The sequence below is a fragment of the Tinamus guttatus genome, unplaced genomic scaffold (assembly GCF_059628265.1).
Source record: "Tinamus guttatus ecotype Peru unplaced genomic scaffold, ASM5962826v1 Tinamus_guttatus_pri_ptg000060l, whole genome shotgun sequence".
Lineage (NCBI taxonomy): Eukaryota > Metazoa > Chordata > Aves > Tinamiformes > Tinamidae > Tinamus > Tinamus guttatus.
The window spans coordinates 9248930-9275452 of NW_028288594.1; the positions used below are offsets into that span (position 1 = coordinate 9248930).

Genomic DNA, 26523 nt, shown 5'->3' on the forward strand with positions numbered 1-26523 from the left:
TGAGGAGAGCTAAATGGATGGCCTTACTTTGAAAGCCATATTCATTTATACCAAGTCAGTGAAAGGTTGTGGGCTTTTGTAGCTCCTTACTCATGAATACAACCCTCACATAAATAACAGCCCAGGTTTTGGTGCAACTACTCATCTGAATAAGGATTTGCAAAACATAAGATTTGGGTGTATATATAATCTTTCTTCCTAGCAGTGTTCTGTTAATTGAATCTGGTGCTTCAAATTACTATGCAATGTTAGCATTTAATTAATATATGCATTTATATGGCTAGGAGTGGAAGAACCATGAAAGTACTTAGCAAATTTTATACAGATCTATATATTATGTCTAATTTAAGTACTTAAAATACAAAGGATGTTAACAGCAAGTCAGCAAATACCTGGGGGCTGCAGAAGCACAGAAGTGAGTCTTAGGAAAATTCAGGAGATGTATTATCATGTATCAACATGACACTAAGACACTGGTATACTTCTTACATCGCCCTGGCAGGCAGTTGGGTGCTAGCTAGTTTAGGGCAGCAAAACAAAACTTTATAGGATTTTTTTTTTGCCTTCTCTTTTGCATTTAACTGGGTTTTGTGTGTGGAAGAAAAGGATATATGGAGAGGAGGCAATGAGACTCTAAAGACATGATTTAGTTATCTCAATGACAGCTGCCTAGGAGTGGATGCATAAATCTGGCCTTGTTTAAGTGCTTGGAAGACAGGTTTTGAAGGAAAGACAACTTAGCCAACAAACAGCCCTGAATTGCCTAACTCTGGCTTTGGGGAACATGCCAAGCAAACCATGTATCTTGCCAGCAAGTGTATTGAAGGCAGTAATTCACCCTGGATCTCTGAGATAGAAAAAGGGGGAAACTGCTCTTAGCATTTTGTGACTCTGGGTGTTCTGCTCATTAATGGCTTTGCATAACAGATCCCTAACACTCTAAAAATTCATTTGTGTTGCACTCCTGGGGTTTGTCTTGGCCTGCTGCGTAACAGGGTCACTCTGGCCGTGTGAGTGTTAGGAAGCAAGGCATACTTGGAAGAGCTCACATCCAGCTGAAAGCAACTTCTACCCTAAAGTCCTGCCAAAATAATTAATAATTTTATTAGGACTATCAATGTTGGCATAATTAACATCTGTCCATATGAAAGCAGCTGGTGACAGCTGCAAGTGAGGGAACTGCTTGTTTGGTAATGGAAGTAACCTCATTTCTGATATAGTTGTTGTAAGAGACATTTTTTTATACATTGTACAACCCAACATATAACAAATGGTTCCACCATGATATGCAGGGCTGATATCTGTAAGGAACTTTGATGTGGGTCACAGTGATTACACATCCCCCTTTCTAGGGTTTATCTTGAATGCTACAATGCAATGGATTTATTTATCATAGTTATGTTTTCTTTGTTTTGTTTGTGGCAGCTTCTTTTAGATCACTCATTAGTAATATCTAAGACATGTTCTCCAAGACATGGTCTCCTTTTCCCAATGCTATCTACATACAGTTACCTGATCCCAGTAGGGCCAAACAGGATCTTGGTGATATTAGCAAGACCTTTCTGACTGGAAAGGCCACATAGTTACACTTCCCCCCTTTACATCCCCAGGAAGAAATGTTATCACCAACACAAAACACAACCACTTGGGAGTTATCAGCTTAGCACAATCCTGACCTGCTCCTCCAGAAGGGGATAATTTGATATGCAGCTCAGGGCACAAGTTTATGCTGGTGTGAGGATCAAATTTAAGGCAGGCTTCAATAGCTGGTCTATAATATCCTATGAGCCTTCTCTGGAATTGTGCATGGTCTGAGTTTTCCTAAGGGATTAGTAAAACCTTAGTGCAGGCTCCAAGTCTGTCATTTCTAAATGTGTAGTCTCACATAGACGTTTCCTCCATGAGAGACCCAAGAACATCTCTTGATTCTGAAATCTTGGCTTAAGGGGCAAGAAATATCTTGTGTAGCCCAAACAGCAGCTGAAGGGATGAATTCTCTCACCCCCTCCCCCTGCTGCAGGTTTTTGACCTAATAATGGTGTAAAAAAACCAGCATTTTAGTGAGGCATCTTTCAAAGGCCATTTCAAAGAGCTCTTTTATAAAGCTAGGATTAATGATTAAAATAGTATGAATGAAAACCTGGGATGTTGAGATTAAATTCTTGGAATGCCCCCATGCACACAAAGTAACATGAGCAGGAAAACGTCAGAACTGTAACAGAAATGGGAATTCAAACACATGGTGTCACTCCATTCCTATCACATTAACCTGACTTATTTAAATCCTGACTTAGCATTCCATGCAAGTGTGTGCTTGAGGTGAAACTGTTTTGTTAAACCCTATTCAACACAATGACTACTAGTCTATCAGAAGTCAGACATGAAGAGTTTAACATGTATTTAACTGTTCATTGGAATGAGCTAAAATTAATGACTTTTTTAATTAGAGGTAGTTTTCTCTCACTTTCTCTTGCCAGAAACATTGAATCTAAAGCCAATGTCTAAGCACAGCTGTGTTTCAGTGGTGGTCAATAAGGTGCTCTGGGATCCCTGAGGATAAAAGACACTATGTAAACGTAAGCTTAACACCACTGAAACAACTCTGAAGTGGCTCGTGAGATTATCAGATCTGGGGCAGGATTTTGAATGTGCAACACAGTGTGTTTCCTACTTGTTAATATACAGAGACATGGAAGTGCTACATCACCCCGACAAAGGCAAATACCAGTTCAATCCACGAGTTTACGCTGACAGTGACAGGGTCAATGGATTCCACATAGTGCCACCAGTGCCTTGGAACAAGCAGGACCTGAAATCAAGAGACATTACACAGAATCTGAGTATCTGCACACCTCAAGAAGACAGTGACTCCCTCAGGCTGATGGGGTGGAGAGGCGGAATGTGGCAGGGACGGAGGTTGGAGGTGAGAGGTGATCTTTATTTCTCTCTTCTAAAGAGCCTTCCCAAGCCCCAAATGTCCACTCCCTTCTCTGGTCATATCAGTATCTAGTATATGAGAAGTGGACACATGATCCAGACCTGCTCATTCCAAACCTTCTCATTCAAAGCAAGGCTAAGCTCATCGCACAAAGTCCTGCCATATGGAGGGACTGTAGCTGCTGTCGCAGCACAGCAGGGCTTCAGAGTCTCATCTAAGCCACGTGGTCTTTTGTAGAGTCTCCGACTGAGCAAACTTCCCAGCTCCTTTACAAGAACTGCAAGGTGACTTCATCAAAAAGCCAGTGTCCTAATGCTCACTGGGGATTAGCAATGTGTAGCTGCAATTCTGGTAAATATTTATGCTTTTAAAAGAAGATACTCAGAAATCATGATGATGTAGTTTCGATTGGGGCTTTGTAAACTATCAGCATGATAGGTCTGACACAAAATTGATTAAGCCATGGCTTTTACGGTCTAAAGACATTAATGTTTTGATGATATAGCACAAACCTTATATTACTGAACATTAGATTATGTTTTCCTTGATAGCATGGTGTTAAAGATAGTTTTTAACAGAGAATGAAAATGGTCAGAGATGGGTAAAAATATTTCAGAATGGGGAAAGTAAAATAGTGACCTGTGTCTGGATCACAGCTTGCTTTCCCCTCCTCCTCTCTCCTTGGCAGACACAAATTATTTATAAGAATGACCTGCTAGCAAGATAACCTGACTAATCAGAAAATGTCTGTGCCAGAAATGGTGACTGTGGCCCTAATCCCACAAATGCTTACAGGACACCCAGAGCAGGAGTTAATTTTGGACCACTGGACAAAATGCTTTTTGCAGGTTTCAGTTTAAATCAAAGAGGAGAAGAAAAAAAGCAGCATACCTCTGAAGGTCAAAAACAATTAAAATATTTTAAACCAGTACAGTATACAAAATAGAGGAGGAAGTAATTAGGAGAGGAAAAAAAATCAGCTGTTGGTGGCACAATATAGGCCTGCCACTAAACAAACCAAACCCTTGCTTAATTAGATGTGATTGCAAACATCAAAAGCAATTAGCCATGTTTGGAACTACCAGCAATGGATCACACTGCTTAATGTGATATCTAGTTATCCAGGAAGTTTTTGCAACTTTGAGATGCTCTGTCAAACAAGGCAGGATTTAGCTACAAATCTGAGTATCACCAAGACAGGCTGTTAAACAAGACAGTGAAAAGGCAGAACTGAAAGGCAGAATGATGGAAAACACATGGGTTTGCAGACACACACAGAGGTACAGGGCTCAGGTTTCACCAATCTCAGTATGTGCAACAGATCATTCTGTGAAGGGCCATTACTTACAAAAAAACCACTGACAATTATTTATTCCTCACATCTAAGAGGGCGTGAAATCCTCCAGAGGCTGATGCCAAAACATGGTTTCTATGCTGAACAAGCTTCAGGGTATCACTTCCATCACAGAAACAGACGCTTTGTTTAATCAGCAGCGTAGCTGCACTGGACTTATCTGTGAGCAAATGTGTGCACACACATCACTGACGGAGGAATCGAACGGGTGGAAAAATGAAGGCTCACGTCCTGCATTGCATTTGTGTTAAAGAACCTGAGAGCTCCCTCATGATGGGGCACACTGAAGTCTGGAAAAAATTGCTATAGAGTAGGGGGAAGGATATTTTCTCATATAATTACCTGTTTCCAGCAGCTGGGTGCTTACTAAGACTCTCATGGGAAGAGTGAATTTGCAATGTGCCGGAGATGCAGAGGTATGTGCTAGGCAATGGGGGTATGGTAAAGAGGTAGCATGTAGCAGGGGAGCAGTGGTATGAGATAAATCCAGGCAAGTGTGCAAGTGTTTCAGTAAGAGGGGTGATCTTGGAAAAAAATGGAATTCAGGACTGGAACCCAGTGCTTGTGCAAAGCAGAGGCAGAAATATAATCAGGAGCAAAATATGTAACCCCCTATCTAGTCCATTTTTATCAAATTGAAGAGGAGGAGCCAGGTTTTTGGAGAGACTGATCTGATTTTGTTTGAGGTAATAATTGCAGAAGTTGCGTATTTCTGTATCTGCCACTGTTTGATGCAATTTATAGAGGAGCTATAGAACTGTGACCGTAAGAGGCAAAACAGATACCATAAAAAGGGGAAAGCAAGTATCTTTAACAAGCTTATACTTGTTACAGTAAGGATTTATGGCACAGAAAATTAAAACTATGAAAAGGCAAAAAAGCTAAAATTCTAAGGATGATGAAGAAATGGGAAAAGGCACTTAAAATACAGATGGCAAGGGAGAAGCTAAACTTAGCTGAACACAAAGTAGTCCTGCAAAGACAGAGTAGGATTTGTCTTGGGTCCAGCTTTGCAAGCTAGAAGCAAAAATTATCTGTCAACGACACAGTAAAACAAAGCAGGCTTCCATATATTTATGAAAATGAGATATAAATTTAACCAAACCTTAAACTACATTTCAGTAGGAAATGTAAATCATGATGAAATGGGGAAAAAAAAAAAGTTGCAAGTAGAATTTTACAAGGGAAAAGTGAGGCGCAAAAACAGGACAGAAGATTCCAAGCTAAGAGAATTCTGTGCTAGCCTGCTTCCTACTCAGTACACTTAACTGCATGAGTTGGAGGGATCTAAACAGCAACCAATCAGACAATTTTAATATTTAGGCTCATGATGGGCAAATATAGCAGACAAAGTCAAAGAGGACAGAAATCCCAGAAAAGATAAAATGAAATCCTAGACTATAAGAGGAGAAAATGCAAGAGTTGCATGAGAGAGTTGGGAGAGTAAGTGGAGCAACTCTGAAGACCTGTACAGCAAAGAACAGGTTTCAGTTCTCAATGGGAATGATTAACTTGATACAGTGAAAAGGTAGAGCAAAGGTGGAATTGCCTCAAAAAGACAGAGCATACCCTGAAGAAAAATGTGTCCCAAGAAATTTCTGTTCAATAGAAAAAGATGCTTAGGTAACTGCCCAAGAAAATGAAGGACAAAAGAATGCGAGTGATGAGGAAGGGTGGTGATGGGTGAAAAATTGCTTGCACCTGTGGCAGTGAAAAAGAAGATGGACAACTAGCTTTGCTGCTAGTGCTCCCTCCTCAGTGAGCCCCAAGCTGAGGTTTGGAGCAGCATGAGGAGCAATCCCTGGGGTCCCAACACCCCCAACTGATGTCCTGGCCTGGTGGGTTCCCAGCTGCTAGAAAGGAGCCTCTCAGCTGGGCTACTGCTTTGCTTATGACCTGGTGCCTTCCCCCACTGAAATGCAGAGTCCAGGGTCACTCGAGGCAGAAGTACCCTGAGAAGGGACCCTGAACAAAAAGGGAATTACTGGATTGTTGGGGAAGCAGGAGAAGCTGAGGGAACAGGCGGGAGAGCAGATTCAGGAACCAGCAGGTTTCACCTTTGGTTTGCTTGACCTTCAGGGAAGTGCTTGAGGGCTCTGTGCACTGCAGACTAAGCTATTTCTTTTAATTTTTTAAATAAGCAGTAATATGGTAATACAAGCTCCATTCCTGCACTTCTCTACCTCTCCTTGGATAGTGTTGATAGCTTTGGTAACTAGAGGATCAGTCAGACTCTCTGCTGTGTTCATTAGAGTCTTCTCTATGGATGGTTCAGGGCTAGCTTGGTGGTTTCACACACACAAATCCTCTCTTCCTTCCCCACTTCCCCAAGAGCTATCAACCGTGTGCTACACACAATGGCGCCAACAAGTCTCAATTCTCTTTTGACTAAAATTATTTCAGCTCTTCAACAAAAGCAGTTTTTCATCGCAGTCCCTGACTTACTAGATCCTTCTTCATATCACTTATTTCTCTTGATTGAGCCTGACTGTTGTGCTGTTCCCCACTTTGAGGCCAATTTGAAATGCTCATGCCCTGCCATCCCTATTAAACAAAAATAAATAAATGAAAGGTTGCACACAGGTAAACTCCTGCTGACCCCATGAACACTTCTGCTTGCTCAGGACTGGATTGGAAGTCAGATCTGCTTATGCTGTCCTGAGCTCTGGCTGCTGAGCAGCATCCTATAGTGATACTTGCTGCAGTGAGAGCACAAAAAGCAAAAACCTCGTTGCTGTACACAGAAACTCAGTGATAGGTGTAGCTGTGGATACATATTTAGAGATAAGCTTCTTTCCATGTTTTGAAGGAAAGGACGCAAAATCAAGTGGGAGCAGAAGCTCCCAGTGAAAAGCAGAGACATGTAATGAAAAATGTTGGTAATCTTTCTGATTATTCTTCCTATACCCTGATAATGCTCTTTAAGGACAAAAGACAGCATCTTTCTCAGAGCTGATGGGCCTCTGCTGGATCAGTGAAGCTTTTCCTCTCATCTTGCCTGTCTAGAGTCCCCTTGAAGCAGACACAGGGTCACGGAGCAGCAGGGCAGGCTGCAGGGCCCTGGTGTCCCTCCCTGTTCAGGGTGCTGAGGGAGAGGTGCGTTTCTCCCATGAGCTTAGGCTACAAGGTGCCTCTGCATTAGGAGGGCACACAGGTGGAGTCCTCATGTGCCAGCCCAACCGAGATGCACTTTTTACAGTTTTTAAAATCATTTTCTAGTGACATGAAGATGGATTAAGAAAAAGATGGACTGAGAACAGTTACATTAGTGAGCAGGAAGGAAGCAAGAAGTAAGTGAAAAATGGGCCTGAGGAGAAAATGATAAATTATTTTTGAATTGATACAGCATCTCACTTTTTCACAGCCTTTTCAGGTGGGATTCATCTCACCTATTTTTAATAATCAAAAAGTTAAGCATTGACTTGCATAGGCTCCTTTTTCAGCCTGTGCAAAAGATGGGACAAGATGGGATGAATGGTCCTGCAGGACACTAATTGTGTAAGACAGGCAGAGTGAATTGCCCCATAGAGGTGTCAGGTTCTTCCCACTGACGACAGCCAGGACATCTGTCCTGGAAAGGCTTTAAGGTGAGGGTGATGGATCCTGCCCATTCTTAGCACCTGTCCCAGAGACATGAGGAAAGCTACAAGTGGAATATATTAAAAGGGACATATTTTGTCTTGTTTACAGACTTTTAAGTAGCATTTTGTTTTTGTGAAAACAATCAAGTTATTACTAGAAATATAACATAACCTATGAACAAAGAGAACAAGATACTAGTGCTTTGGGTGAACACTCACTAGTTTGGTGAATACAAATTCACCTACAGTCACCTTCCTGTCCCATACTTAGCACTCAACCTCAACACCATCACATAGGTGACCAGGTCCATATGTTTATAAGGAGTCCCTACATCTGTGTGAAAAAACTTGTAACTTGGTGAATTTAGTGATGTTCAGCTGTAAGTTCTGGACTACTTAGCTGCCAATTTAATTAAGTTAGATATCTAAACATTATCATAATTTGCATCCAGAATAGATCACTAGTGTATAACAAAAAGCTGCATTAAGACCTCTGTGGAACCATGCAGCCACTTGTCAAGTAAAAAACAGGAAAATTTATAAACACCTAGAGTTGTCAGCTAACTATTTAAATTGATAACTAAGATTAGCCTCTGAAGAGTAGTGAAAGGACACAAAGAATGCACTCGAAGTATGCATTGTGCATTGGTACAATGTTACATGGAAGAATTATGCTTCAAAGCCTTAAAGGGTTGTAGAAAATGGTTTGTAGCGAACACAGTGAGGCACAGTGACCAGAAGGTGGCATTAGACACATGAAGTTTTTGATATTCAAAGCTGCACTCACCCTACATGTAATTCCTCTCCTAAATACCTAAGAACACCTTTGTCCTTATCTTTAAGCCTGGTACTGTTACAGCATATAATCCAAAACATTCTGCTCCTTCCTTGGGAAGGAGTGGAGATGCTGTAAGTTACTGCAGACCAAAGCTGGCTGCAAATCCTGAAGTAATTGTATTAATTCTACCTGAAGGCCAAAACTGAGCTTGTATCAAAACCGTTATTTAGGGATCCTCTCTTGTCAACAGAGGAATTCTTAGATATTCCTTTCCTCTCCATCAAACAGTAGTAGTCTGCAGCCAGCTGCTCCATAAGCTTCTGGATGAGAAGCTGGAAAGTACTGCTCAAAATGTGCTGGTAAAATGGATGAAGGGAATACCTCACAGCTCCATCATTGCCTACATTACTTTCCCCCCAGAAATCCAAATAGTATCTCCTTCATGACAATACAGAGAACTTATATTACTGAGCTGTCTCAAGGTCTTTGTTCCTAGCAAGATTAATTTGTAATTGCTGTAAGCCTAATTAAAATTAAGATCATATTAAAGTTTCAATATCATACTTGATCATTCCAATGCATATTATAAATTGAAATAGTGTTGGGGATCATAGATAATGCAGTGCTGAGTGGATGTGGCATTTTCATCAATAGTAAAAATTTGTTCTTTGTACTTTAAATTATTAAACACTCACCTTACAAAGTGCAGATGGTAAAATTAATCATTTTGCTTTAAGATTATGACTAGAAGTTAATGTATTGCAAACAATAGTTGATCACAGATTCCTTTCCATTTGCAATGGTGCAAGCAGAACATACAGTTCCCAGGTAACACATGACATCCTCTTGTTGGAAACTACTACCCTGATCCAAATCCAGTTCACAGGGCTGCCCCCCACTCTGTCTCCCCCAGATTAGCTGGATTAGCAAAATCTGTAACTGTTGAAGGCAGCTAGGTTTGTCAACTAGGAGTTAGTGAACACTTGTACAAGTCACTAAGATGGCAGCTCAGGAGAAAATCTGGCAGAAGAATGGTGAAAAGGTGCTAGAAGTGGCAATCACAATGTCTTATATTGTTGGAGCAATGCTTTATTAGGAGTGTTTTACCAGGACATGTATGGCTGCGTGAGTGGAAGAGGCTAAATCGGACTCTAAACACAGACTATGCTGAATAAAGGAAAGGAAATTATTAATGGCAGTAGAACCAGAATTAACAGTTCTGAGTCCTGCCCCCATTCTGCTGCTGACTGCCTGTGTGACTTGGGCCAGGCACTTTTAACTAGACTTTCTCATGAAAAGAGGGTTATAATATCCTTACATCCTTATAAAGTAGCATGAAACCTCTGGATGGTGTGCACTTTAAATGCAAGTATCATCACTATAAATATTCAGCTATTAAAGCAACAAGTTGGGCCAGTGTTCCCTGGTGAAGGTTATTCCTCACTATCAAAATATAAATGAGTTCCTTTGCTGGCTCTACATGCTCGTTAATCAAATATATTTTATGCAAAATACAGGTTTCGGAGTAGAGAGGTTAGAGTACAGCTCAAGAAAGTTTCTATCCTTTAAGGCAGATGACACTGGGAGTGACTGCAATAATTGTTATGGAGTTGAGGGGCTACTGAATTAACTCTCCGTATGTTTGCAGTTTCTTTATGTAAAAGGCTAGTAAAATAATAACCAGGTTATTAAGAAAGTTTGTGTATCCAGAGAAATGTAGACTGAGAGAAATATAGCCAAATTGTTACGATTTCCTAACCCTAAGTAATATAAATCGTTTACTAGAAGCTTGAAAGTAACATAAAGCGTATATGTGAATGGTACCTGTCCTGGACTGAGCGTAACCACGTGGGCTGTTGCATTCCTGAACTCAGGAAAGTGTTTCAGATCAGGTTTGGCAACATTGACTTTGCTGAATATGCTGGATTCCTCATAAGGGATCCTAGTAGGATAAAGGAAACTGGTGTCAGCAGGTGGGAAGAGGTGCCATCTTTTCCTGAAAATAGAGGGAAGATAAAAATGTATTCAGTGCATGTCAGTTAGAGCGAAGAACTAAAGGCAAAAGCAAGTATTTCAATAAAACATAAATCTGTGAATCTCCTACGCAGTGAGAACACAGGCAGTACTTACAGGCTGTCTACAAAAAAAAAAGTGTTTTAAAAATATTCCGCTTTTTAATTTCATATTAAATATTCCATTTTTAATTTTTAACTGAAAAAATTAGAGCTTCTCACCAATTATTTTTAAAAGGCAGATTAATTTTTTTTAAAAGCTCTTCCATCTGGTTCTTCCTTTCTCCCTTTTGCAGAGCAATGTGTAGCATTTACAGATGCTCAAGAAACTCATTAAAAACCTGACACTTGTCCTACAAACCAAGGAAAACAGTTTCATTAGGGACACCACACTATTGTTCACTGAATAAATAAGTGCAGTATCCATATTTTAAAAGGAGGCACTGTGTGTTTGTGTGTGTGGTTTTGATGGTAATAGTAAAGAGTATGAACTTGATCTTTTATTTCCTATCATCACATGCATTACTCATATTCCTCTACTAGCCACAGAACTCTCATTCTTAGTAAAACTCACCTTGAGGTTCCCACGCTGCAGTTATGACAACTGCATAAAATCAGAGATACTTAGACATAAGCAGCCCAAGGAAACCTCCTTTTTCTAGGGTGGTCAGCACCACCTGCTGAAATTGTGGCTTGTGTGAGCAGTTGGTATTGAGAAGACAACTTGTGTCAGGCTGTTTTGCTCTGCGACCAAAGGAACAGGTCTACATACCCCAGTGCAGGGCTAAGTGGAAGGGATGGACTGTGTCTTCTTTCCAAGCAATTATCCCTATTTTGTTTATATAGATCAGTGCAACAGAGACCCATGCACTGAGCAATGGGAAAGTAAAGGCAGGACTCTGCAGCGTGTTCGGGTAACTTGTGCAGCTCACCTCCTCTAGCTAGGTCTTTTCTTTTTGTTTCTTTCTTTGCTTTTTGTCTGCTGCTTCTGGTTGTCAGTTCTAGGTCAGATTTGAAAATGAGAGAAAGGCAGCCGCATGGCATAGAAACTGAAGAGGTAGGAATAGCAGGGTAGCCAGAACTGCAGAAATTGGTACAGATGAAAGTGCCACAGACCACTGACATTTCTTGGTAATTACCAAAGTTTTTACTGGCTGAGAACTCAATAAATAGTTGGCCTGAAATCCAAGCTCTATTGCAATTTTAATATTTACCTTCCAAACGAGATCCTCAGGAGAATGACTAGGTTAGGAGACACATAGGTTAATCCTGTAGGCTCATGACAAAGCAATACCCTGAAGCAAAAAATTATTAAGAAGCCTGAGGGATTCAAGGAGGAAATTCAAGATAGCAACTAAGGGCTAAGGAGTGGGCCCTGACTTTCCTGCAAAGGCAAATCTATTTAAGTTCAGCATAAGCTTATTTTCTGTTACAAAGCTGGTCTTGTTTGTGAGTCTCAAAAGGCTCTGCAGCAGCACAGGATTCACAAGCTTGTATAAGTTTGCGCTCTATTCATAGGTTTTGATCTAAAGAGGGAAACAACTTTGTTTTTTCAGGCCATGAAAAGGCTTTCAGCTTCTTTCTTTAAGAAGAACCAGGATCTGGGTCCCTCAGAGGTGGGGGAGTGCTTTGAAAAGGAGGGCAAAATTGCAACATGATCCTAGCACTCTGGCTCAAGTTCAGTACCTGAAGGTAGAGATCAACAAAGTAGGGTGGGTGTCAGGTCTGCTGGATTAATGTTATGTGGATTCCACACCCAGTATTTAGGCAGAAATAAGATATTCAAGGACATAAGTTTCATGTTTTTAAGTTAGATGTTTGGTTCCTAAATATATTTAAGTGTCTGGACTTCCAATGGGTAATGCTTGCTAATGTGATTTGAAGTTTATGGCACTGGCTGTAGCAAGAGATATGATGTAGAGTTGGGCTTCCAGACTGTCTCTGCTGCCCTTTCCACCTGAGAAACTCGAGACTGTTTATAAAAATGAATGGAAACCCATGTGAGAGCTAAACAGAATTACCCTTCTTACAGATAAGATGATGAAAAATTCATTTGCCTCAGGCCTTAAAGCCAGTCAATCTGCTGCAGAGCCCAACGTGGAAGCCAGGCTTGCCTGACTTCCAGTCCTGCACCTTAATCACACAGTGGCAACTTTTTTTTTTTTTTTTTTTTTTAATAAATCACACTAGAGTGATTAACCACATTAAAATCCCACTGGCAAATTATTCCTTCCCTTACAAACTATCAAACCTAAGAAAAATACACAGCACTTCCTTTGTTACGCTAACTCTAGTAAAATCAATTTTTTAAAAAATAAGGCAAATAGAGAACGGAGGCAAAACAAAGAAAAAAAGAAACAGTTTGCAATCAGGCAGAAAGAAATGCAACAAAGACACATGCTCTAAAAATGAGTTTGGAGCCTCAGGTGTCCATTTTAACTTTGCTGACAGTTGTCTGCTCCCATCTGATGTTCCTCTTATAAATTAATTCTAGCAGGCTATTAGAAGCTCTTGCACAGAGAATACTGTAAGCTGGAAGTGGTTTATTTCTGTCTTGTTTCTGTTTTTTTTAACTCTTTACATTCTGATTCCAACTTCCCAAATTCACAACCATTAGGAAGGTTAGAATATATATTATTTGGCATATATAACGCACAGATTAGGAACAATATTCTTCCTCAAATAGAAGAAAATAAAATTATATGGACATAATAAAATTATGCCCAAATAAAACTCTAACTTCCCAAATTTCCATTTCTAATAAAACAGCTTTGATATTCTTCAGTCTGATAGCTGAGCAAATTGAAATAATCAGGAGCTAGAACTGCTATTCGAGAACCAGAACTAACACTTTTTCCAGCACTGTATAACTTTCCTCCGTAGCGCACAGGTATTTCTTACCTTCCCTCTACTTGTAACACTAAATTGCAGCCGTAAGAGTCCAAGTGGCAGGGAGTGTTTGCTCCTTCAGAACCAATCCACAGTGTGCTCTCTCTTCCACTTCTTCCAGGAAAACCGAAGTCAGACCACTTTATATCCTACAGCAAAGAAAAGGTTATTTACCTACGCAGTTAATCTGTTTCAGACCTTACAGCCACTTCTCTGGTTCTCCTGTGTCCTCCTTCCACCTCTCCAGTCGCTCTTTTTCTTCAGCAGTTATTCCTAGGGGGGGTTTCTGTTCCCCTTCCTGCAAAGCTCCCCTCTCTAGCAGGACTTCTGCCTTCCCAGCCTGACTGTGCAGTCCCAGGTACTGTCTCCAGTTCCCACCCCAGTCTCATATCACTCGGGTTACTTGGCCTGTGCTGTAGAAGGGTTGCCCAAACACTGTGGCCAAACAGGGCTGCTTTCCCTCCTTTTTAAACCCTCTTTTCCTCCACTCTTAACCATCCAACCAAAGCTCAGAATTGCTCTGATATAAGGCTTTTTAAAAAAGAGAGAAAGGAAGAAAGAAATGAAAAATCCCCACTCCCTTTCAAGCCAGTTTCATAACCCATGTGGCAGAGTTGCTCTGTCTCATTCCTCCTGAAAACCCTGCCTCAGCTTTCTCCATGTATCCTGGAAACACAGAGCTCAGCCCAATTCTGGCCCAGCAGCACGTTGGTTTTTGTAAGCCCCACACTGCATAATGGACACATTCTGCTCCTGCCTTTGCCACTGTGCAGGCAGTGAACTTAAAAGCAACCCGGCTGCCCGGGGGCAAAGCGCAGCCTGTGAGCACATCTATGATGATTCCCATCCTGGAGCTTTCCAGTACATTGATCCTCCCAAAAGCAATCCCCTGGGGCTGCGAGCTGGCATGAGAGACGGGGAGGGAGCAGGAGCTTGGCCGGCTTTTGCAGTGTGGCCCTGCACAGCTTGGATGAAGTTCTCCCACCTTTCTTCACCTGCAACCTGCAGAGCCTGGTCACATGCATGGTGGAAATAATTCCAAATGCACCAGCCCGAGCGACAGGGGCCTTCTGGCTGAAGCACCAGCCTGAGCCTCAGGAAGCTGAGATTCAATTCCTGGCTTACTGATGGTTTTAGGCAAATCACTTCATCTCTGAGCTTTATATTTTTTTTTCCATCTTGAAAAGGCAGATAATGATATTTGTTCCACTTCAGTAAAGCACTCTCGGGCTCATTCACACCACTGAACTTTGGGAACCTAATTTAAACTTGGCTCCTGCTCCTCTCAAAGCCTTGCTCTATCACCCCTTAGAACAGCCTCTCTCCTTCCACTGTCTAAAAAGAAAATAGGAGTCCATTCTCCAACTTGAGTATCTACATTAGCTGCTTGCAGACTCCTGAGTGACTCTCCCTTTTCCAGATCTACAGAGGAGATTAGACATTATTAACAAGAATGACTTCACCATGACTCTGTATTAACGAACCCTCAAAATGAGTGATAGCCTTCCCCAAAATTAGGTATTGCTAAAGATTTTAAATTTCAGAGCTATTGATTTTAAAAGTATCATTTGAAACAAAAATGCAGAAATCTAATATAAACATTTGTCAAAAGCAGCAAGAAATCAAGAAGAAAAAGTTGCTCCTATAGATTTCCGCAGCCATAAAATTTAAAATCCAATACAACTATTTCAGTGATAAAGTTAAGTGTAATATCATCTCTACACTTTAATCTCACACCTAAATAGCTTTTGTATTTTGTTACACTTTAAGTGGAAAGAAAGCACACATAATCAATATGAGATTTAAAAGAACTTTTTGAAAATGCTGCAGCAGTAGTAAATAGAGGAAGCGATTATGGGTAAAATAGTTTTTAACCAATGATCTGAAAAGAAGCTGGTAGGATTACTGAAATCTTGTCACAATGGGCTCCCTTTGTATGATTAAAAAAAAACCATAGCAAGAAGAAATGCACTAAAAGGTGTTCCAACCATAACAGATGGCACATTACTTGTGAATTATATTTATTTCATTTGCTACTTATAATGAAGTTAATCTCTACCCATATGTCACTTTAAAAGGTCTCATTTCTATTTAAACTTCATGCATATATCTTGTTTCTGATTTATACTCAAATTCTGTAATGAAATATCAACTGAACAAAAAATGTAAGATGCTAGATACTGCTCGTAGATTAGAATAATGGAATCATTACCTTAGCCCACACAACTGTAAATGATAAACAGTGCAATCTAAATTTCAAACAACTTCTAAATGGCCCTATTAATCACTACAAATAACAGATAGTTGGCCTTCTTTTCCCCTTCAAGTCACCTTAGGTAAATCTAAGTAAAATCTACAATGGGGGGGGGGAAAGGGAGGGGCTACGATCAAATTTAGATAAGAATAAAGGAGAGTTTCTAATAAATTCTTTTGGCTGATACAAATTGCGTAGCAGTGTTTCCAAATCCATCTGAGTCTGGAGCTGAGGCATTTCACTCCCAAGCCTGTGAAACTGGCAGATGACATACACCATATTTGCTTGCATAACACTATTGATTTTTTCCTTCCCAGATTTTGCTTTAAAAAAATCCATGGCATAACCATGATGCGTGTCTATTCTAAAATTACACCACAATCTGTTGCTTGTTATAGGTCAGGGGATGAGGTTGTGGCATAGTTCTTGCACACAAATGCAATTCGTAGAGCCTCAATTTTGTACTTCAATAAGTGTAAGGGGGGAAAAAAGGAAATGAAGGAAAATGCTTGTTTCCTTCAAGGATGCTTTTATTGACCGGATGAAGCAGCAGGCTGTTTAGGTCTTTTGTGCTGCTATTATCCTCACCATCTTATGCCATAAAGCAAGGAAAAATGCTGCGTTTCGAGGCAGGAAGAAAGCAAGCCAAGGAGGACTGCAGATCGAGGAAGTCATTCAAAGAGTTGGGGGATTTGCTGGAGCTTTGAACTTAAAGAACATAACCTGGTCCTGCAGTTGTGCAGCCTACGCTGTGGGAACCTAGTCAAGTGTTCAGTGGGCTGCAGAAGGGAGGGGGAAGAAAAGGTATGATGGTCTCTGTGCCCAAACCCTCTTCTCTAACCTGCACGGAAAAGAAAAAAAGGAGACAGTCTGAAAAACATTAAGCACTGAAAAAATATATTGATTTTACTAGTATGAAATAATAAAATACATAAGGAGCATAGAAAATGCTTTCTGTGGAAAAAAAAATAATTCAAATCGGCTTATCTGTTCATCCTCCCTGCTATCCTGATGATACAGTATTTGCAGAGAATTCTGCTTCCATCTTCACATTTGAAAGTGTGGAAATGAGTAAGGCTTCCTCTACTAACCCTTCTTCACATCTTAATATAAAATAGTGCCTTTGTTTAGCTGCCTTAATTCTTCCCTTTTACAATTTTCAAGGAGAAGCAGCAGGGATGTAGATGAACAAACACACTGAAATAGTAGTTAGTCTTAGAAGGAATAAAAGAAAAATGCACACACACAACACAAAAAGCAAAAGATAAAAAATCCACAGCTGTGAAACCCAGTATGGGCATTTGGAAATTCCATAGATTAGGTACTTCCACAGGTTACTTCACATGTTCTACTGCCTCCGTGAACAATCACAGTATAATAATGCTGCAGACCCAAAATCTTTTCCTGTCACAAACTGTTATTCTAAACATTTTAAGACATTCAGCTGCTGAGGTCATACATATGACTGGTGTTCCCTGACTCTGCTCCCAAAGGCCTCCCTCCAGGCACAGGATAGTGCTTAGCTAAATGGGGAAGTATGGCTAATTAAAATAATTAGTTCAGTTTTCTTTTGTGCTTTTGTTTTTAGGCATGTAAGGAGACCCAGAAGTTTAGATGGCTGCTACTGGGTACTAGCTCTCTACTAGACTGAAAGGTAACTAAGAGCTTTTGTTTATTTTTTAAATAAATTGGATTGAAGTAGACATTTTAAAAGCCGTCATTTGTAGTGATTAAATTGGAAAGAGATAATATTAATGGTTTACCTGGAAAACTTCTGCCTTGTCTTCAAATAACTTGGCAATGTATTTGTAGTCAGCATAAGCCCAATATTTGGAGTATTCAAAAGAACTGAAAGGTCCAGATAGGCAGGAAGACTGTCCACAACTCCAAGCCAAAAACTCTTGAAGCGTAGCCTCCACGTAGCTACACCTGGTTTCAAATTGGGGAACTAGAACAACGTAAGAAAAGGCAAATGTTACAGGAGCACTGAACACAGAACCAATAAAAGTAACACATAGTTTTTCTCCCAGGTTAAATGCAGCATGAAATCTGAAGTGGAATTTAGGCAGCTCATCTCTAGTCTATTAAATGTTTTTCATCACCTAATTCATAATTAATGTCTGAGATTATTGCTTTTTCATTAAGGCTTAAGTGAATGACTGTTGCCTTGAATTTCCTGTGAGCTACGAGTACACAAATAGTTACTGTTGCTCACATGCAAACCCTAAAGCACAGTAACTCATTCATATATCCAGGTTCCCTGAATAACTTAGGCTTTGCTTAGTCTTGCTTCCTAAACGTAAGCTGCAGGTATATTTGCCTGGCCTTCCTCCATGGATTAGTGTAGATTGACATGAAGCTTTCCAGCTCCCACTGAAAACAATAAATAAATCAGCACTAAAGGAACTAAAAACTAAATCTGGGAAGCAGAAAATGGAGTCACACTCATGTCAATGATCCCCCTGAAAGCTGTGCCCCTGTTTTTCAGCTGAGGATAGCGTGGTGTTCCCTGCCAGCTACAGCAGTGTTTACCAGCAGCATTTCTCTTCTGTCGTGCCTTGCTCGGGCTGGCCGGTGTAGCCTTTCAACTCAAGGTCAGGTCACTCAGAAGCCTACAGTATAGTCCACAACACAGCATATTTTATTTTACACTAATCACACATCTTCATTTCCCACAATTGCTGATTTTCTGATCTTTAAAGAGATGTATCTTTTGTGTATATATATATATATATATATATATATATATATATATATATATAAAACTCACTGTTCTATAACCACTACCAGAGGAAAAATTCCTGCAGCCTATATGAATGATGGTGACAGAGCTGTAATTTAATCTTGCGTAACTTCCACAGAGCTGTTCAAAAATGGGATCCTTTTACTGTTCTACAGTAGCTCTTCCTTCCTTATGCCCTGATTTTGTTATCATAGTAATTCCCATACAGTTTCATATATTTTTTTCTTATTCCGTTATGGCAGGAGAAGCATTTTTTAAAAACTTTATCACTAGCATTCTGTCATTTTCCACTGTACTAGCCTAGGCAGCAGTTTTTCTTCCCTTATAGTCAAGTCCATTAAAAACGTCAGATAAGCGCCAGCATTTGGCCGTATCCATCCTGGCTTTGTGCAGAGCAGGACTCCCTAACTATGAAAGACACACAAGAAATACAAAGTACTTGCAATAACCACAAGATGAATGTATTTGATTCCCTCTCTGTGTTGTAGTTCAGTGTGCTGCCAGTCATTAATGCAGTGCACATCATCTTACAAAAAGAAAGACTGATGGAAAAATTTGATAAAAGATATAAGCACTACTGAAGGTTGCTCAATATGTGAATTATTTTGATGAGAACAAAGAGGGCTCAAAGACATTACATATTTTCCAAAATAACTCTGGAGCAAGTATTTTAAAGGCAAGAATATCCTTCCTAGCTCACGGTGTATTTCACTCTGCGATTTACTTCAAAAATTCTAACTATGGAAGGCAAGACCATCTTCCCAGTTGTAACCACCCCTGGATAGGGTTCTTGGCTTAAACTATGTCTCCTTCATATCAAGTGCAGTGTGGATAGTTAGTGAACAATAAATAGTATTAAAAATGGTCTTTGGACAATCTAGAAGAATGGACTTAAGAGTGTAACTAGGGTGAAAATGTCAATAGGTAACTGAAAACAAGAACATCAACCACTTTGCTAGTCCTGAATGACTAAAAGCTAAGATGTTTTGAAATTAATATTTTGTAATTAAGCCACTTAAGTCTAAAGCAAGCTACCAATGCTATCTGATGACATGGGGTCTGGAGTCTTTCCCTCTCCCATCCAATGCCTCAGACTGAAAGCTGAGGGATGGAGGAAGTACTTAGTCTTAGACAAATATCCTAAAGCTCTAATAAGAATGAAGGTGATTTGTCTCCTGTATTTCTTTAGATATAAGCTTAAAAAGAAAACTAAATGTCCATTCACAGCTGTTGAAGAATTAAAAAATTATTTAAATGAATAATCCAATCAAGATATAACCATTTAACTTTACATGGGAGCACAGGCACACTCACAAACCACAACCAGCTTCAGTTTCTAACTCAGTTCTCACCTTTACCTGACGTTTATTCAGTCAGTATTTATACTATATTCTCAACCCTTATATTCCGCAATTGAATGGTCATCCTTGCCAGCCATCTAAATCCAAACCTCAGAGGCCTGAATTCTTCACTTTCTTTAGTGGTAAAACATGTCACTTGGTGCCTCTTGGGCAGCTGTATAAGATGCAGTCTATTTTTTTCCAACTGTGTATCTGACAGGATCAGCTTGACATGGCATCTGTATAAAAAAAATTCCCCCAGAGAACTCATGACTCATAACTGATCAGCATGACAACCTCTTGCCCTCTACAACTTCTTTATGGAAAAGTCACTGTCTGTTCATTTTATTCATTCATTTGCAAAACCAGAGAAAATAGTCACCATGAGAAAAGTCTGTATGAGTTTTCTTCATGTACCTTTGTGTGCTTTAAAATGGCATTGGATAGACAGGCAGGATATTGCTGCACTTCTCTACCACAAACTTAACTTCTGATGCTACCACCCACTGTTTAGCTCACATCAGAAAAATAAATCTTTCAGTCTGGATAGTAGATATTTCCTAGATACGGAATAACTAAAGTAGTAGACATTTCCTGATTAAGAGGACCTTCACTGTTCTTCTAATGAACACAGGTCCTTTCTCTGGATGTATCTTGTCTCTGTCAGTGTTTAATCCTCTGATTTTTCCCCAACTGGCACATTCTGTTTAACTTGCACAGTCAAACATAGTATTATCAAAAACACAAACTCAGGTGCAGAAAAATAACTCGCACAAATAAAACAGCTAGCTCCCTTGTTTCCCATGTTTTACGTGCCAATGATCCTTGCAAATTAGTATGCCTCAGGGAGGTCCAAACTAACAGGAGAAGCAAATGCAAAATCTAACCAGCTTCCACAGAGGATCCCCTGTCTCCCTTTTTTCTTTCTTTCTTTTTTTTTTTAATACTAGAGAATCTTCAGTTTAGGGGCCATTCCCATAGACTGCAGATGTGGCTATCAAGGAAGGTAAGAGGTTGTCAGAGTTCTCGAAATATTTAGGACTCCTCAAATGAAACAAGTGGCTTAAACTGTTTCAGAAACTTTGAACCACACAACAAAACAAAACTACAAGGAAGAGAACAGTAATGCAAATGTATCTGATTCAATGTCAGGTGTGTTTTCAATCTAGTCTTAAGGCAATTAATCTGTTGTAAAAACTACAGGAATATTTAGAGAGGTTACTTTCTCTAACCACATCACTACCTGTACTGTGTCTGGGAAAGTTAGTGTGTTAGTGTGTGTGGAAGTTAGTGTTATTGGATAACACTAGTAAGAAAGAGAAGACCTCATGGAAGAAAAACGCTGTTAAGCACGCAACAGTGAGGTCAACCATCTTCCAAATGACAGTGGCATATGAAATGTTATTACATTATTTCAGACTCTTTGATGGCTTAGCTAATGGCTTCACTAATATATCCTCACAATACCGAATTTTATAGCAGCCCAAGTCTCATTCAGCTACAATATGACCCCTGAAGGCCTTACCCATCTTCCTGAAGACATTTCTAGCTTGCATTAGCATATAATGGTGGTTCCTGGAGACAAACTGATTGCTGCCTAGGGACTGATGCCTTTAGGAAAGCATCAAAATATAGATAGATGCAACTTCAAGATACAAATTCCAATTTAAATGCATTTCTTACTCCTAAAAGTTATTGTTAAATGGTGATTTATATACTAAGTTGGTAGCATCAATCCATCCCTTACCTACATCACACCTCGTCAATCCCATTGCAACCATTCCCAGTAGGAACACCCCCTCACAAAATGGCCTACTAATTAATGGAGACTGAGACTCAAACTATCCTTTTACCTCTACTGGTGCCTTTCATGTTAGAACTCAGGCATGTGTCACACATGGGCAACACCTACCTTCCTCCCTGCTGGCAGCCAGTACCTCTTACATCTAGTGCAGGAACAGGCTGACAGTCACATGAGTACTTAGACACTGCCATCGAGACTTGTACCAACTCTACAGCTTGGTTACTCCATGTGTAGGTGATGAGTAAATAACATCTGCTTTCCCAGGGACGGCATAAAGATTAATTCATACATGCTGGTAAAATGCTTTGAAAACCTAAAATGCCAAGCATTCCCCCTAAAGCAAATTTTCTGTTTCATCATTTCCCTTTAAAAAAACGAGTGTGAACTAATATGATACTGTGAAGAAAGCAAATTTCATCCAATGTTGTACCTAAGATAACATAATGTAATCCTACTACTTCCATAGGAATGGTCTGGGCCTCATCTGGAGTCTCTTATGCAGACATTATGTTCCAAGGAAGAAGTCGTCCCGCTGAAGAAGGTAAAAAGAGTACAGAAAGCATAGCTAACCAGGCCTACATAAACATGACTTACATGGAATATATTTTTAAAAATGGGTTTGCCTCAGAGGGGACAAAAAAAAAGACTGAAGGAAGACAAAAATATTTCAGTCAAAATGGGGAAGGCACATGGCAAACTATATTTTGATATGCTGTTGGGAGGGTAAGGCACGAACTAAACCATGAATAACTTCTCAAGTGGCTAGCAGATTGCTGTCTTGGAGCGTGTCATTCCTACATCCTTCCTCCCTGGCATGAATCTCTGTCTGTTAATCAGCTAATTTTTAAAGCAGGCTGGTTTGTGGATATGGAGCTCTGCCCACACAAACATTTGAATCCCATAAAAGACCAGGACCAACCACACACTCTACCAACTAACGGAAACTGAGCCGATTGATTGATTGATTGAATGCAGTGTTATCCTGACTTCCCACTAGGAATACACCCACAAGAAAGGCAAATTACACTGATGGCCAAAACCAACATCTTAAAAACACAGCCTGTGGTGAAAAGTGATACATTAAAGAGTGATCAATGATATAAAGCAGAGGCAGAGGACTGCACAACCTAACAAAAGAGCTGGGAAACGTAGCACCAGTCCACTTCAATCTCACCTAAATCCAGTGTCTTCAAGCCTATCCGAAACTGTATTTTCTTTCCATCCAACACCGCAGAAAGGTATTTCGTATTCCAGTGCAGGGCTGGCCAGTCGTCAACCATGTTACAGAAGACTGCAGGTTGCTGTAGAGACATCACTATTTCCTTGGCTTTCTCAGGAGTAAATGGTTTGATATCTGCAGCTATGTAAAGAAACAAACAGCCGTAGATAGATAATTAATGTTAGATGAAGAGTTCTGCCATCTCCCACAGCATGGAAAACATTAATATCTAAAACTGCTTTTATTTATGGTTAATATTTTATGTATCACATGTACTATCTGTTTAGTCAAGCAGCGATTGCAAATACAGAAAGAAAATTCCTACGCTAAAATAAAATGTAAAGCTGTGTATTAGCACAAAGTATAAAGAAGTAATCATATGCTTAGAATTTCTTCTTGTAGCTTAGGCAAGAAACCACTGTAGTCATATGGTTTAGAATTAGCTTAACAATAAAAAAGATCTTACAGTTAATACCCAGTTAAGAGCATACAAATTTTATGAGTAACAGTCCTTTTGTATAGTATTCTTTCCAAGATATGCAGAGAGTTGTCAAAGATGGCAAAAAGCATTCCTATGCTTTTGAATTTAAGCAAAGAACTGCAGGGAGACCAAAAGCAGCAGATATATTTAAAGGAGTGTTTTAAAATTCTTTTCATCTGCAAAATTTTAGAAAAAGAAATTGTGCCAATCCAAGAACAATGCTAATCCAGATGTCGATTTAGTCCTTTGTTGTTCAGAGACTTGTATGTCCCACTGAAGCTGTCAAACTGGAATGCTGGCAACCTTAAATATACTCAGCACTTTTGCAATAACTTTTCTTCGGGGACATATTGAGAGGTAAAAACCTGTTTTAAAAAAGAAGCAACATAACAGCTTCACAGAGCTGAAGCAGTGGACTCCAAATCACTAATAATACATTCATTACTCTAACCTCTATGAAAGTCACCTCATCCAGAATTTGTATCCCTATAATGCTGTAACATAGCTAATAAATGTTTGGTTCCTATAACTCCTAGGAGCTCATTTAAAACAAGCACACCCAGCTTGCTCAATGTATGAGTTATGTCCTATCACATGCAGTGGGTTCAACAAATACATGATGAGCAAATTTCCTTTCTTGATGGGTATTAATTTTGCCTCTTGATCCCCCAGTGCATGGGTACAGGTAGTGGAGAACCAGCAAAACTGCTTAGGATGGGGGTTTAATATGGTCAGCATAATCCGGGTCCAGCCTCTCACTGACCTCAGAATAAAACTGAATTCTTTTCTCCTTTCACTCCTCCTGATAATTCCAGCTTAAAACTTTAAAAATAAAGAGCTTAGCTCTTTTATATTAATGGCACGTAACATTTAAAAATGGTTCTCATTTTTTGACACAGATGACAAGAGGGATTTTAAGCGCTGGGCTGTTTTTTGACATTTCCTTGCGAAAGGAGAGCAACACTTGACAGGATGGCGTTGCTGTGACACAGGGATGGCCATGACACTTGGCCTGCCGTCTTGCACTCAGCACATTGCATAACCAGGACATAAGGTGGCCCCATGGGGACCATATGTCTTACCATATGGTCTTCCCTATCCCAGAAAGAAGATGCTATGGGTTTCCAAGAAAAAAGTTAGTGTACCTACAGGGAACAAGCTCAGACAGAGCAGAAAGTCCATGGGCAAGCACAACTGCAGGTGCAGCTACAAGAAAGCATGATAATAAGTTAAAGCTCAGCATCTCTCACTGCTTCTCTTTTGCAGTGATGTTGTTCAAAGACTCAAGGCTCAGTCCAGATCTGAGCACCCTCACAGAGATTTATAAAAATCCTTCCACCTTGGACTGGTGCAACTACAATATTGTGCAGAAGCAGCTTTCATGAGCTTATGAGCGGAGCTGGCTGGCCTCAAATATATCTCAGATTTCTCACCTCGGTAAATGTAAGATTATTCCTAGTTAGGCTAAGTTTATCACCACACAGTTGTCCTTTTGACTGCTCCATTGTTTTTAAGAGCAACACATTTAATAATTTTAAAGGATACAAATCTAAAGAAATGCAAGAAACTGGTGGCACTTTGGAGGAACATTTTGCAAAGCCAGCTTTTATTGCAAAATATTTAGGTTCATCGTGTAACTTTAGTCAACAGTTGGGATGTGCTACAAAAGCAGGAACTTTACTGTGAAGCACGGAAAGACTCACTGAAGCCAATTGTTGATTCTGTGCGGCTTTCTAGTGCGATTTCCACACGTATGTTGTGCTTTTGAAAGGTGTGGGTTTAACCACACTGAATACAGCTGGAGAAGCTCAGAGCTCAGGCCACAGGGGGAGGTTGTAGCAATGCCAAAACCCAGCCCATATGTTGACTATGCAGCCTTTCCTCTTCTGAACGGTAGCTGCAGTCTTTGGTCAGGTACCACACTTCATTTAAGTGTGAAATTTAGAAGCAGTGATAAATGTCAAGCAGTTCATCTAAGTAAGATGCTAGTCTTTCTTACCTTCAGACAGTATTAAAATTATTGTTTAATCAGTATATAACTTTTCCTGACATAGATAAAAGAATCACATACAAATACATATAATCAGAAGTGAAGTTTGCTTTTGTATGAAACATTTTAGAAAATATAAAGCAATAGATAAATGAACATTTAGTATTTTTGTGTTTTTTATGGTTCTTTTTTTGTTTGTTTGAAAATACATAAGTTGAATCCAGGAGGTTTTGTGTAAAGTATCTTTTAAGTGTCTTGATTCAGAGCTTTATGTATTGCATGGAGAGAACAGTAAAATGCAATTTACAGTTAAACATAATTCCTTCTCTATAATATTTGTCATACATATCTAAATGCTTGCAAGAGAAAAGGCACACAATAAAAAGAAAATATCAAATACACCATCAAATACTACGATAAACTGGAGAACTTTGAGCATGGCTAATATAGATTTCTGATAGCAGTATATATCGCAGGAGTGGTAAAATTCAAAGATATATAGATATTTCTTGAAAGAGATTCCACCAGAAAACAAACAGACAAAAACAACAAAAAACCAGAAAAAACTAATTTAAATTAATAATCTTTTCCTCAATTATTGTTATTTATAGTTTAACAAAGACCACACAAGCTGGCTTCTTGTTTCCCAGTGTTTTCTAACCTGAAATTGAAGGTAATTGATTCCTACACAAAATCTAGGATTATATAGCATAGATAAGGCATACAGATGGGACATCGGCATGTGTAAATAAAATGTGTACCAAGCAAAAAAAAATGTCCATGGTACCTCTTGGGCATTAGAGAACAAATTCTCTATGGAGAACAAATGGGGGAAATCAGACAAAAAAAGAGGGAATGGAGATGCATATTCCATTCAAAAAGAAAAAAAAACTCTATTGGCGTTTTCATTTTCTCAGTTGTACTCTCATCCAAAGGTGGGAAAAAAACCTTTTTTTTCCTTTGTATCAGGCTTAACAAATGATGTACCTACACAAAGTGATGTACCTAGTACAAAAAACAATGGGAATAATTTGTCTTGTGTTTTGAGGCAAATACAGGACAGGAACAGAATCCAAACAGGACTTAAAAAATTAACTAAGTTTTAAATAAAGGTTTGTTACAATGATAATTGCCTAAAAA

At 39.5% G+C, this 26523-nt stretch overlaps 1 protein-coding gene across 1 annotated transcript in view; it reads right to left on the reverse strand.

Annotated features, from left to right (window-relative positions):
* The window catches only part of HSPBAP1 (HSPB1 associated protein 1), a 32573-nt gene that overhangs the window by 971 nt on the left and 5079 nt on the right, over positions 1-26523 (reverse strand). Inside the window, exons 2-6 of the mRNA XM_088540353.1 lie at positions 22868-23053; positions 17570-17754; positions 13565-13701; positions 10476-10647; positions 2726-2809 (exon numbers count right to left, since the gene is read on the reverse strand). Of these exons, the coding sequence (XP_088396479.1) occupies positions 2726-2809; positions 10476-10647; positions 13565-13701; positions 17570-17754; positions 22868-23053 (764 nt within the window). The remainder of the gene's footprint in view (positions 1-2725; positions 2810-10475; positions 10648-13564; positions 13702-17569; positions 17755-22867; positions 23054-26523) is intronic.